Source organism: Panicum virgatum, chromosome 5N, assembly GCF_016808335.1.
Source record: "Panicum virgatum strain AP13 chromosome 5N, P.virgatum_v5, whole genome shotgun sequence".
NCBI classification, from domain to species: domain Eukaryota; kingdom Viridiplantae; phylum Streptophyta; class Magnoliopsida; order Poales; family Poaceae; genus Panicum; species Panicum virgatum.
In genome coordinates this window covers 7,519,812-7,533,031 of record NC_053149.1, presented here as the reverse complement: position 1 = coordinate 7,533,031, position 13,220 = coordinate 7,519,812, and the positions used below count along the sequence as shown (strand labels likewise).

The window sequence follows — 13,220 nt, the reverse complement described above, 5'->3', positions numbered from 1 at the left end:
CTCCCCACAACAACCTGTGACGTCGCAGCCTCCTCTTCTCCCCCACCGAACCGAATCCCAGCCGCAGAAACCCCCCGAGCAGCAGCCGCATCGATGGCCCCCAAGGCGGAGAAGAAGCCGGCGGCGAAGAAGCCCGCGGAGGAGGAGCCCGCGACGGAGAAGGCGGAGAAGGCCCCGGCGGGGAAGAAGCCCAAGGCCGAGAAGCGGCTGCCCGCGGGCAAGTCCGCCGGCAAGGAGGGCGGCGAGGGCAAGAAGGGGAGGAAGAAGGGGAAGAAGTCGGTGGAGACCTACAAGATCTACATCTTCAAGGTGCTGAAGCAGGTGCACCCCGACATCGGCATCTCCTCCAAGGCCATGTCCATCATGAACTCCTTCATCAACGACATCTTCGAGAAGCTCGCCGGCGAGGCCGCCAAGCTGGCGCGCTACAACAAGAAGCCCACCATCACCTCCCGCGAGATCCAGACCTCGGTGCGCCTCGTCCTCCCCGGCGAGCTCGCCAAGCACGCCGTCTCCGAGGGCACCAAGGCCGTCACCAAGTTCACCTCGTCTTAGATGCTAGGCTTTCCCCTCTGCTCTTTGTTGGCGTGTTGCTCCTGGTAGTGATGCCAGTTTGTTGGATGTGGCTAGTACGGGTGATGTAGTTACGTGCTGTGGTTCCTGACTATGCTCTCTGTATGAAGTGGAACGGTTATCTGATGGAAAATTGGTGGTGCTTGTTTAACTCTTGTTCAATTCATCATCAGCTCTTGATTGTATCTCTCTCACTATCCCTCGGTCGATTGCACACTCCAGGAGTCGAGCTTGTTAAGATGGCGTAACGTTTTTGTAACTTCTGATATGTTGTTTTGGCACTTGAGCATTTCTTGTTTGTTTTCTGTAAGTTTTTTTAATCCTACGATTAGAGTTGTTGAAAGTATTTCCTCTTGGTGCTCAATCTCCTGGTCAATTTCAGTGGTTCGAAAATTTCGCTTGTATGGTGCGTCATCGCGCTTTGGGCGCGGAATTTTGGCTGCCCGAGGCGTACGATCTTGGTTCTGTGAATTTGGGAGACGGAACGGAAGGTTCAGTGCTGAAATGTTTGGCGGCACCTGAAATTGAATCCATTATTGGAGAACCAAATTACAAACAAAATTTGGTCTCTTTAATCCATTTGCAGGCTAGTGGCGTTGGCTTCAAAATTTGGGAGATGGAGGGCTCGTGAAATGTTTGGCGGGATTTGTGTATGGAGGGCCTGTTTTGGCACCGCTTGAAAATTTCTGTGATGCAATGGCAACCCCGTCTTGGTCCAAGGGAGGCGTAAACTTGTTATCTATCAGCCGCGCCGGAGGTTACCCGTGTCCTCGAATTCTCTGTTCCCAAAGATCACCGATTCCAAATTCCCCTTCGCCGCCATCATCTCCGATTGCAGCCGCCTCCGCGTCTCGCCTGTCCCAGCACTAGCTCCCCTATCTCCGCAGGTGCCTCCTGCTCTCTGCGCCTCGTCCGTCCCCCCCCCCCCGGGCGCGCTACAGGAGCAGGGGCCCATCGTCGCCTCCAGCGAGATCCACTACCTCCGTCCGTCTTGCCTTCCCAGGTTCCCAGGTGAGCTCCCCAAGCAACGCCGTACCGTATGCCCATATCCGTGGTCACCATTACCGTCAGCAAGTTCCCTTCTCTTAGCTAGGTTGCCTCTACTTGGGTGTTGGTACTGTGCCTCAGAGTTGGTAGCTGTAGAGCAGTAAATGGAGCCTGTTGCCACATGGGTCGGAAATACCAATGTTCAGAAAATAAAACTTGCGATTCATGTGAATTGATGACAACCATCCGAATATCTTGAAGGAAACTATGGCAACCCTTGGGTCGCCTGAACTTTTTATTGATAAAAAAAACAACACTTTACATAGGTTACGTACAAAAAGAGAGAACTAAAACCAGTTAAAGGGGGTAGATCCGAGGAGAGGAGGGAAATGCAAGTAAACGGCATAAGGGCCAAACTATACTACTCTAATTTGGAACATCTTGCATAGCCTGGTTTACACTGGGTTAGTGGTGACCAATGTCTGATCAATTTGAGGGTTCGATGGTTTACACTGGGTTACTGATGACCTACGGAGTCCTTTGCATTCTGATATCTTGAGGATGTATCAGAAACTATTTCCCTGTGCCATGCTGTGAGGCAGTGCAGTAGCTTTAGCGTTCTTGCCGAGCTTCAAGTTTTGACATCTATGGTAATTTTACTTGACATATTGTCCTTCTCTTCGATGCTTTTGTTTGAGCTTACTGGTAATTACTCACATGCTTCTCCTCGGCTTGCATCCAGCACTGGTATGTGGTACGTGTACTCCTGGGTGTCACTTAGAGCATGATTAGCATGTCTAAAGAGTGCTAAATTATTCCTGAATCTCCACATCTTGTACTGCTGTCTTGGATTCTGTGTACACCCAGATTCATGTATTGTCGGTTGAGATATGGATGTTGCCTGCTTGGTTATGAATGAAATTTCTGTGGTGACTTACTATTGTTAGTTAAAGCTGGTTGGTTATTCTGAACTAGGCGTATAGCCTGCGCATTTGCGCGGCTAGTATTGGAAATTCAAAAATTTGCATGTCGTTGTATACTTAAAAAGTATACTATTTTTTTTACAATACATCACCCTATTTCTATATGTTAAAGCCCCACCCTTCCTCGGCACCTCATTCGTCCACGATAGCGAAAATTCTGTGCTCCGCGTGATGTGCATCCGATGGTTCATGGCGCTTCTGCCGCCATCTCGTGAGGCTGGCGAAAAAATCTCACTTCGTGAAGCATCCAACGTCTCCTTTACTCGACCTCCTAGGCGAGGGTGATGGCAAAGCAAAGGCGGCGGCCTCCTTGGCGGGGTAGCTGCAGCGGCGGTGCCGGCATGCCTCGTGGTTGAGCCTTGAGGGGAAAAAACACGCCTCCCCTGCTCGACCTCCTCCTCTTGGATGGCAAAGGTGAAGGCGGCGGCAGCCGTTGGTTCGTGGGGATTGTGGCGGTGACAGCGACGACATGGCCGATACTGCCATCAAGGCATCAACGCCTTCAATGGCCGCGAGTCCCACTGGCCTGCCGGCCGCGCAGGGCCGCCCATCCCTTGCTCCTGCACGCGGCTGGGGCTCGGCGCTCCTCCATCACGGTGGCTGCTCGTCTCCCGCTCGTCCTCCTTTAAGACCCTAACCGCCCTCCCCAAAACCTAGCCCCTTTCATTTTTCCCATCACCATTGCCGCCGCCACAGCCTCCTCCCCGTCGCCGGCCGCCGTCGAAATTCGTTGCTTCCGATGAGCCTCACTTCTGCTACACCTTCGCCTTCCCCTCCACGGCTCGTATGAGCTTGAGCATTCACCCGCTCGATTTCTCTGCCGCAGAGGGCTCCCGGCGACCACCTCCGCCCGCCGCCGCCGCGCCCCGTCGGACCGTCTCTCGACTACTGCTCCACCCCGTCCCAAGGCGCAGCTGCCGCATCGCCTTCCTCGTGAGCGCGCCGGCCCTGCCCCCGCTTGCCTCCCTCGTCGGCCCACTACAGAGCCGTTGGGGGCGGTTGTGATCTTGGCCGCCAGTTCCAGGCTTGGCACGGCGCGGAGGGGAAATCCTGCACTAACACGTTCCCGGAGCTGAAGTCGCACAAGGAGCGCGCGGCGGCGGCGGCGACGGATCAGGCGCTGGGAACCTCGGGGATGACTCAGAGGGAGCTAAGGAAAGGATGGAGGCGGAGGTGGGGACGACAAGGATGATGACGACTAAGAGGCCCGCTGCTCGGTTTCGACGGCGGCGGCATTGCGCTCCCGGGCGACATGGTGGAGGCGGCCAAGGACGGTGTCATCTGGGAAGTCCTGCTGTTCTGCTACTTCGATCTGCAGGTAGAATTGTTGGGAATATATATGATGGAAGGTGTGATCGTGGCCTTTTTTCTTATTCGTTCCAATATTGATCTGCGCAGTCTGCGTTGTGGCCGCTGGGTGCTGTGCCTTCTTGATGCTCCGCAACCGGATGCTTGCCGACCCGTCGTTCCTCTTCAAAGTTAGAACAGAGGTGGCTGCAATTGTTCAGTTATTTCCCAATCGTTCAGTGTATGAGAGGCTTCAGTTACGGTTCTGCAGTTGCTAATTTGAGTTTCGGTTTCGGTGCAGATTATAATTGACCCTTGCTACGCCACATTTGCAAAGGTACAGAAGAGAGGGAATGATTTCTGGGCAGATTTGAGTTGTACACTGCTTATCTTTTGGTCGGTGTGTCTGTAGATATTGCGCTTGTAGGGCTCTTGGCTGCTAATGTGAGATTCAGGAAGCCGTCTGCTTCAACAGGGCTCTTGGGAAGGTTCAACATGATGGTTGTGTCTTTACGAAGCAGGTGAAATTCTATTTCAGTTGTTTTTCTATTAGTAGCATCACCATGAGAATGGATCGAGGCTGAGAGTCTATTAATTTTGTATTGTGTAGTTCTCATGACCATCTCTTGATCGAAGAAACTGAAAGAGATGGTGTAGAATGGAAATGTTACTGAATCAGTAATGTACCTTGACTTCAAACATTCATTCCAGTATGACACTACAATTCTAAATTTGCTGTGTTTTTGAAGTTGAAAGACCTCGCTGCAGATTGTACAGCAAAGAGTTGGAACGTATTTCTACAAGGTAACCAACCTTACATTGGAAGGTCACTCTCAAGTCGGAGCCATAGTTGATGTTTAATTCTAATTGCTGTGCTGCTGCCATTGCCACTGATCACTCCCCAAAAGCTTCAATGACTTCTGCATTTGGGTGAAAATCTACCAACATGTCAGCAAAATTTAAAACTTCACAGGGTCTGCTCTTGGTAGAAGGTTACAGTTCTGTGTCCCAACAGTTTTTTCTATCTGGTCATCAAGCATTTAATTTTTAAAGTTAATATTTACAAAAAAAAAACTTCAGGTAAGCCACAAAATTTGTTACAGACTTAATGACAAATATGAACCAAATTGAGTATGCTTTTGATTCCCATAATTATACTATAGTTTTCCATTCACAAAGATTTTGCTTTGTCAATACGCAATGTGCATGCAGTACAGCAATAATGTAAATGAAAAGGTATATTTGAGGATCTCATCTGGTATCTTCATCATTTATGTAGGCTGTTTAGGAGAGAAGCAGGGTAGAGCAGATTCTGAGTGTTGTTCAAGTTCAGCTGCTACTTGGGCGCTATAGAATGCCAATGGATTGAACCAATTAATTATTTTTCTTTCTCCTTTTGATGTACAGTTAAAAAAGCTATCCACAGATCATGAAGTTCTGATGTGCACTACCAACTGGAATAATTATTTCATTCCCCATAAGGCCATGAACAGTTGCAGGCTCACTTAGTTTATTTACTACATTATGAAACATATATGCCTGTCCATGCTAGACTACCACCTGTGAATAATCAATTTTAGGGTATCCAAAACAATGAACTTTGTAATATATGGTGTGAAGTGTATTACCATGACAGACACTACTGATCTACATGATTCTTCATCCAATCAAGATCCAAGTAATGTTTTTCAAAAAAAAAAGTTCCAAGTGAATTAAATAAATGCCTACAGAATTAGTATTCACTGTCTATCGTTTCTTATCAAATGCTAATTAGCCATAATTGTTTACAGTAGAGAAACATAATAACTCTTTAAAGATCCAATAAATACAGTTGCAGAAGCTTTCGAGCAAAACACCAAATGTAAAATTAAGTCCACTGTATTTCATAATCAATCAATATTTTTAATAAGCCTACGGTGTCAACTACACTGATATTTTCTTCTCTTTTCACTAATATAGACCATCGGACGTATTAAGTTCAGCTTAGTATACATTCTGATCTGAATATATAATAGCTACGCTTTGTCTTATTCAAATTCCAATAATTCGACCGCTGAGAAGTTAAATTATTATCTACTAAAATACTATAAGCTACCTAGCTATGATAAATCAGGATGACCTGTCATTTTTTTTACATTTCTATTCTTCTCATCTCTTCCATTCTTGTCATATGCTACTCTTCTTACTTATGCTCTACTACTCATTTCAATTCAATTGATTTAGTTACTGCAAATGCCAAATAGATTTTTTTTTACAAAAACTATACACCCTTAATTGCATGCCTCCTACTACCATATAACTATCTTCTTTAAAACACAAATCATTGTAGGAAACTCATGGTTATCGCCGCAACGATAGAGATGTACCTCGCGTCCTCGCCATGCATCACGCTGCACCTACCTTTTATCCACCAGTCACTGTCAGGAGACCCAAAACATATCTACCTACATCCATCATAGTTTGCATGTGCTCTACGCACCTATCATCCATGTTAGAATGTAAATAGTTTTCACAGTCCATGTCTAAATACCATTCATGTGTAAAATAATCTAATAATATGTTGCTATGTCCATCTTGTATCTATTTTTTTAATATATTCACATGTATATGTTCCATTTTTATCTTATCCTAATGTAACTTTCCTTTAACTTATTTTCAACTAATGTGAAAAGTATGGGCACGCCAAGGCATGCGCAAAGTACTCGTTCATTATCGTAAATTATGTCTTATTGTTAGTTAAAATAATTCAAATATGATCTACCTATAATAACAATTTGATTTGTTGAGCTTTAATAATATTATGCATATAATTATTCTTATTTTTGTTTTATTTTGATTGGATTGTTGTTAGCTTTAGTTTTTATTAATAGTATATGTTTGTAACTGACACATAGCTAAATGGTATTTTATATTTAATTTTTCATAATGGCATTGGTGGGTGATTTTTAATTAGGCACGGGTATTTTATGCTATTTTTATCATAATGACAGTGGTGGGTAATTTTTATTTTTCTAATTTTCTCCGATTAACGTGAGAATTTCTTGACCTTGAGAGTGAACGTGGAGACTCCGTTTGTTGGCAAAATAATAAGATAATAGATATGTAGTCATTTTAAATGCCTGTCTTTTTTTCAGAGAGTAATTTTTCTATATTACACCCCATGATTTATTTGAGGGATGTGCAGTACGGTGCCACTATGTATGGCATGCCCACTTTTTTGGAGATTGCAATATTGCATATCTCACTGAATGTGAAATTTGCATACACTTACTTTTGTTTTCATTCTGATGGATAGATATGCAATTCAAAGATGGAGATGCTAGTTCAGAGGGCTCTTATGGCTTCAGTTATTTCAGGTAACTACAATATCATGTTGAACATTCAGCTGTTCCTGACTGCTTGTTGCCCTCCAAATGAACAGAATTGATGTCTTCGCAAGCTAAATTAGTGCTGGTTTAGTGGGTTTGATGCCTCCAATCCAACTAAATGCTGAACTGATCGTCCTACTCTCTTAGCCAAACACACAAGTCAGATCATCAAACCCTATGTACTTACACCAGGAAAAAAAGATGAACTGTAGTTGCTCCTATGTCTATACTTTTTGAATGCAATGCGCGAGCAAACAGGAAGTGGGTGAGTAATAATAGCAATAGTGATAGAGCTCTATGATATTTTAAAATTTGGAAAAGCATCATAATGAAAAATATGAAGAATGTGGATGTTATAAATCCTAGCTTACCAAATTCCGAGGACCACTCTTCTAATCTTAATAAAAAAAATATTTCACATGCCTGACCAAAAGAGGTTTAGATGTAAACAAATATCTGCAAAATAAAAGGTAGGCCGAACTATCTGATCTACTCATTTATATGGTTGGTTCACAACTCATTGAATGGTGGCTTTGTTGTTTCTTCCAAACTCCCATCTAGCAAGCTGCCATGGCAGTGACAAACATTGAGGTATGCATCTCTGACTGCACGCATCTGCACGGCTGCATCTTGCACAAGCATTCGTTCTCTTGGCCACTTCTTTGAGCAAGATACACCAAGCCCAATCGCAGAAGCCAGACAATCCTCAGTTCTGCTTCTCACCAGGGTAGCATTGGGAGCATCTCTACCCTGTGTTCCTTTGTGCAGCAAAATTGCTGGATCCGCTACCTTCATGGCTTTGTAGGGGAGAGCAGCCTTGGCGAACTTATGCAGATCTAAGGAATCTTTGAACAAGTCATCAGTAGGGCTCCTCCCAGTAAAAATCTCAAGCAACAATATGCCAAGACTGTAAACATCCCCATGAGTTGTGGCGGCAGAACTCTCACCATACTCTACAGTTATTTACACCCCACGAATTATTTGATATAGGTATTAAGTCTTTTAGGTAGCAAGTACATGATTTGACAGGCTAGGAATTAAGACTGAAGATAACAACAGACATTTGTAGTAATTTACCTGGAGGGAGATAACCAATGGAGCCTCTTATTCCAGTGAAGCTAACCGAATTTGACAGAGTGTTGCTTGTGTCATCAGGAAGAATTTTCGATATTCCGAAATCTCCAACTCGGGCACTCATATCATCTGTAAGAAGGATGTTGCTTGGTTTGAGATCACAATGGATTATTGGTGGCTGGCACTGGTTATGAAGATAATCCAACGCGTCCGTGATATCAACAGCAATGCCTAGTCTCTGAGCTAGGCTTAGAGTATTGCCCAGATTGCGTTCCTCTTCCTCAGATTCTGGATGAAGCCAATCTTTCAAACTACCCTTGGGCATGAATTCATAAACCAGTGCCTTGAATTCGAGACCTTGTGCATTGATGCTTGAGCAACAGGTAATGATACTTATGAGACAACGATGACGCGCCCTTCGCAATGTGTTGCATTCAGTAACAAAACTTCTGTTAGACCCAGACTGTTGTAGGTTAAACACCTTTACTGCTGCAACAATACCGCGAGCAGGTAACATACATTTATAAACGGTACCATAGCTTCCTTGTCCAAGCAAATTGGCCTCTGAAAATCCATTGGTCCCATTTGACAATTCATGATAAGAAACTCTTGCAAATTGTTCATCATCTACCGTTGTAGTCAATTGGCTTTCCTGTCTTTGCCTGAGCTTTTTGTGGATCAACTGAATAAGAACAGCTAGTAAAACTATAAATACAAGTGTGCTGATTGATGATATGGTGATCATTAGGGATTTTGACATTTTTTTTCTCTTTTCTGCAGCAGGCGTGGAGCATGGTGGTAAATGAAGCTGAATCTTTCCACCACAAAGCCCATCATTACCATCAATTGACAAGTCAGTTGCATTTGCAAAAACACCTCCTTTTGGCACTTCACCTTACTGATGATTGAAGGACAAATCCAGTTTTGATAAGGAAGACAAATTCTGCAGACCTGTGGGGATAAGACCTGACAAGTTGTTGTGTGCTAGGTACAATTGTTGCAGGTTGCCAATAGTAGCAAGGGCATCAGGAATACTACCTGAAAGCTTATTCATGGTCAGGTTCAGTAAAGCAAGACCTTTTAAATTCTCAAGAGATTGAGGTATGCTTCCCTCAAACAAGATCTGATCCAACAACAGCTGATCCAACGATACACATTTCGCAATACTATCAGGTATATTGCCTGACAATTGGTTTCCTGACAGAATCAGTTGGTTAATGCTTGCCAAGTTGGCAACTTCAGTAGGAAGTGTCCCAGACAATGAATTGTATGATAGGTCTAAGTAGATAGAGAGTTTAGATAGTTTTAACACCTCTATTGGAATCGAGCCATTGAGTCGATTTGTTGACAGATCGAGGACATCCAGATTGTTCAACTTTCCAAGGCTTGTTGGAATTGGCCCCTCCAAGTTGCCATAGTATGCATAAAGGCTATTCAACTGTGTAAGGTTCCCTACTGATGAAGGTATGAGGCCTGACAGGCTAGTGTTGTAAAGGGCTAACACAACCAAGTTTCTTACCTTACCAATACTCTCTGGAATTGGTCCAGATACAGAAGTATTTGTCATCTCAAGTGTTTTAAGACCAACCAAATTGCCGATATTTGATGGAATAACCCCAGAAATCCTATTGTCTCCCAAATAAAGAGCGTGGAGAGTTGTCGACAGATTACTGATTGAAATAGGGAGTTGGCCGCTGAAAGAGTTTTTGGCAAGGACCAGAAGCTGAAGCTTGCTGCAGTTTGCCATCGAAGTGATGAATTCCCACCCATGTCTGTGGTTTGCTTCAAGCTTGTTTTCATTCAAGGACAGGTAAATGAGACCTTGCAACCTCCCCAAATCATGAGGTACATACCCACTGAAACTGTTTTTATAAACGCCAAGTTTTGTGAGTGCAGATAGATTGGAGAGCGAGGTTGGGATAGATCCACTGAATCGGTTGTCAGCGAAGCTAAGAATTTCGATGCTGGGGAACCGACCGCCAATATCTGCAGGAATAGTTCCAGACAGCATATTTTCTTGTACCTCAAAGTCTCTCAGCAAGGACAGATTGTACAGGGAGCGTGGAAGCATGCCATAGAGGTTGTTCTCGAGGAGCGCAAGGACTCGCAGACCTACAATGTTGCCGAGTTCAGGTGGGATCAAACCCTCGAGATGGTTTGTAGATAGATCAAAGTAGTACAAGGATGACATGTTTGCAAGGGATGCCGGGATGGCGCCGGTGAAGCTGTTGTTCGTCAGTGAGAGCTTCTGAAGGCTCGTGAGCCTGTCGCCAAGCTCGGCAGGGCTCGGCAGGGATAGGCTTGTTAGATATGTGTCGAATATGTGTACAGTTTGGTTATGACTGGAGTTGAGTTGTAATTATGGTAGGTTAAAGATAGAGTTTGAGTCGTACTTTATATCTCTTGAGTCTATAAATATGAGGGCACTACCGTGTAACAGTGAGATGACTTGGCGGCCGGTGTGGGCGGCGGCGTGGCCGCGGTGGTGCCCGAATACCGGTATAGCTGCTGTTTATGGGGAGGTGTGTCCGTAATCATGCCCCGAGGATGTAGGCGCATCGCCGAACCTCGTTAAAAAAACATCGTGCCTCAGTGTCGTCATCGTTCGTGTGATTTTGTGATTTGGTTTTGTGTTCTTGTGGTCATCGTTTCCGCGCAATTATTCTAACAAGTGGTACCAGAGTTATATTCAAGAAGAAGATCCACGAGGAGGCACGATGGGCATGTTCCACACCGCGCAAGGTCGCACGAGCTGTCCGGGAGGGACAGGGCGCAAGGTGGAGCATGGCGGCGATCGACAACTCGATCGGTGGTGTTGGACACTTCGGGCGGGTGGCTCGAACCGTCCAATAAGCTGCAATCAATATGGATGCGTCCAAATGTGGAGATCGGGTTGATAGCGGGTGCAGGCTGCTGTTCGATAGGAGCCGGTCAGACGTGATGGCCAGATTCGACGGTGCGGCTGGAAGACGTCGTGGATGAAGACGGCGGCTTCGACTCGCGATCAGATTGACGGGTAGTCGATCGTGATCGGAGTGGTCATCGCGGTGGGAGCTGCGACGATGGTGGCGAAGGCCACGATGGACTCGGCGTGTTGATGGAGGTGGCCTGTGTCAGGTTTGCGATGTTGCAGGCGGTGGCCAGGAGCAAGACGTGCGGCAGCTGTGGTGCTCCAACAGGGCACGGGCGTGTGTGGGCCTAGGGCACGGCCACGACGGCACGCGTAAATGACCAGGAAGGCGCGTGCGGGAGCAGTCAGGAGTTGCTTTGCCTATGGTCGCATGTAATTTGGCCGAGGACCGGAGGCACCATGCCGGTGCGTATGCTGCACGGGCAAAGGTGCAGCAGCCGTAGGCTTTTGCACGATAAGGAGTCAGCAAGGGCCGGTGATCAGGCACGGAGAAAATAGTATGCTTGCGTGTATGGACGCTGGATGCATGAGAGACCAATCATGTGTCAAGTAATTATATTAATCGGATGGATGCAAGTTGATTGGTTCTCCCGTTGATCAGAGGAAGTGGCTTTATGGGACTCGAATTCGTGTGGAAATCGGCCACCGGGTGGGCCACGGTGCATGGCTCGTCGGAGGCGGATCACAGGTGCATCACGGGGAAACAGGTCGGCGGGGAGTCCGGCCCGACTCGGACTTTGCTATTCGTTTTTCCTCCCGTATATCAATACAGGAAGTCTACGGCGATTGCATCGAGGCAATTGGCTGTCCGTGACCGGTGCTTGCGACGGTACGGTTGACGGCGGACAGCGGGCGGCGTTCAAATGGGTCGGCAACGTCGTGTGCGACAGCGTGGAAGTCGACGGGTTCTTGAGCGACGTGGCTGTGCACAGGCGGTGTACGGCGGAAACAGCATCGACGGACTGTTCTAAGTCAGCAGTAAAGAGAGACAAGTCCGGTACACGGAGATTCGAACATGGACGGCTTCAAAGTGGCGTGTATATTCGCCAAGGTGGAGTTTGTTAGATATATATCAAATATGTGTACAATTCGGTTACGACTGGAGTTGAATTTTAATTATGGTAGGTTAGGGATAGAGTTTGAGTCGTACTTTGTATTTCTTGGACCCATAAATATGAGGGTACTACCGTGTAACAGTGAAACGACTTGGCGGCTGGTGTGGGTGGCTGTAACACCTGCCTCGCGGACGGTCCGCTCGGGGTCGGCGGACGGTCCGCCCCGGCCACGCCCAAATATTTATCTGGATGGACGTGGAACCCGCCTGTCATTCCTCCTCTTCCTCCTCACTTCGTCCAGAGCCGAGCGGAGCTCGAGCGCTCGCGCCGTCGTCGTCCCCTTCGGTCGATCTCCCTCCTCCGGACACCATACTTCGATTCCTCGCGCAAGAACCTTCCTCGGCACCTCCTCCACCTTCCCCAACCCCCAGACCGGTTTCTTATTGCCGGAATCGCCCCCGCCACCGCCCGTCACCATTGGAGGCGCTTAAAGCCTTGCTCCACCGTCGATCCGCTTCTCCGGTCATCCTCCGCCCGAACCGATCGCGGGAATGGATTCGTGGTGAGTTCCTTGTGCTCCCCGGTCTTTTTCCCCTTCCGCGGTGTGTTGCCGGCGCCGGTGAACGGCCGGCGCCGCCGCCGCCGCACTTGCTGCCGCCTGTGGCGCGGTCAAGAGTTATGCATCGCGGACGGTCCGCTTGGGAGGTGCGGACAGTCCGCCGGTCAGATTAGATTTCGTCCAGAGACGATGTTGTCTCTGGTGGTTTAGCAGAACCGAACTGCGGACGGTCCGCTATAGGAGAGCGGACAGTCCACCGTTGAAACTTGAAATTGTCCAGAGACGATGTTGCCTCTGGTGGGGTTCGCAGGATTGAACTGCGGACGGTCCGCTATTGGAGAGCGGACAGTCCGCTGTAGAGTCTAGGATTTTGTCCAGAGACGTTGTCGTCTCTGGTGGTTGGGCAAAGTGAACTGCGGACGG

The 13,220-nt window shown here is 47.0% G+C and overlaps 1 protein-coding gene and 1 pseudogene across 1 annotated transcript; one reads left to right on the top strand and one right to left on the bottom strand.

Moving 5' to 3' along the window:
• LOC120676418 (histone H2B.3-like) lies at positions 1-839 on the top strand. The gene has a single exon (XM_039957682.1). The coding sequence runs from the start codon at positions 94-96 to the stop codon at positions 553-555; it is 462 nt and encodes a 153-aa protein (XP_039813616.1). The 5' UTR covers positions 1-93; the 3' UTR covers positions 556-839.
• A 6,115-nt stretch (positions 840-6,954) lies between these two features.
• Positions 6,955-10,831, bottom strand: LOC120674492 (annotated as a pseudogene).
• Between the last annotated feature and the right edge of the window lie 2,389 nt (positions 10,832-13,220).

Excerpts from the sequence above, each read along its gene's own strand:
- LOC120676418 (XM_039957682.1), top strand. The coding sequence starts at position 94 with ATGGCCCCCAAGGCGGAGAAGAAGCCGGCGGCGAAGAAGCCCGCGGAG.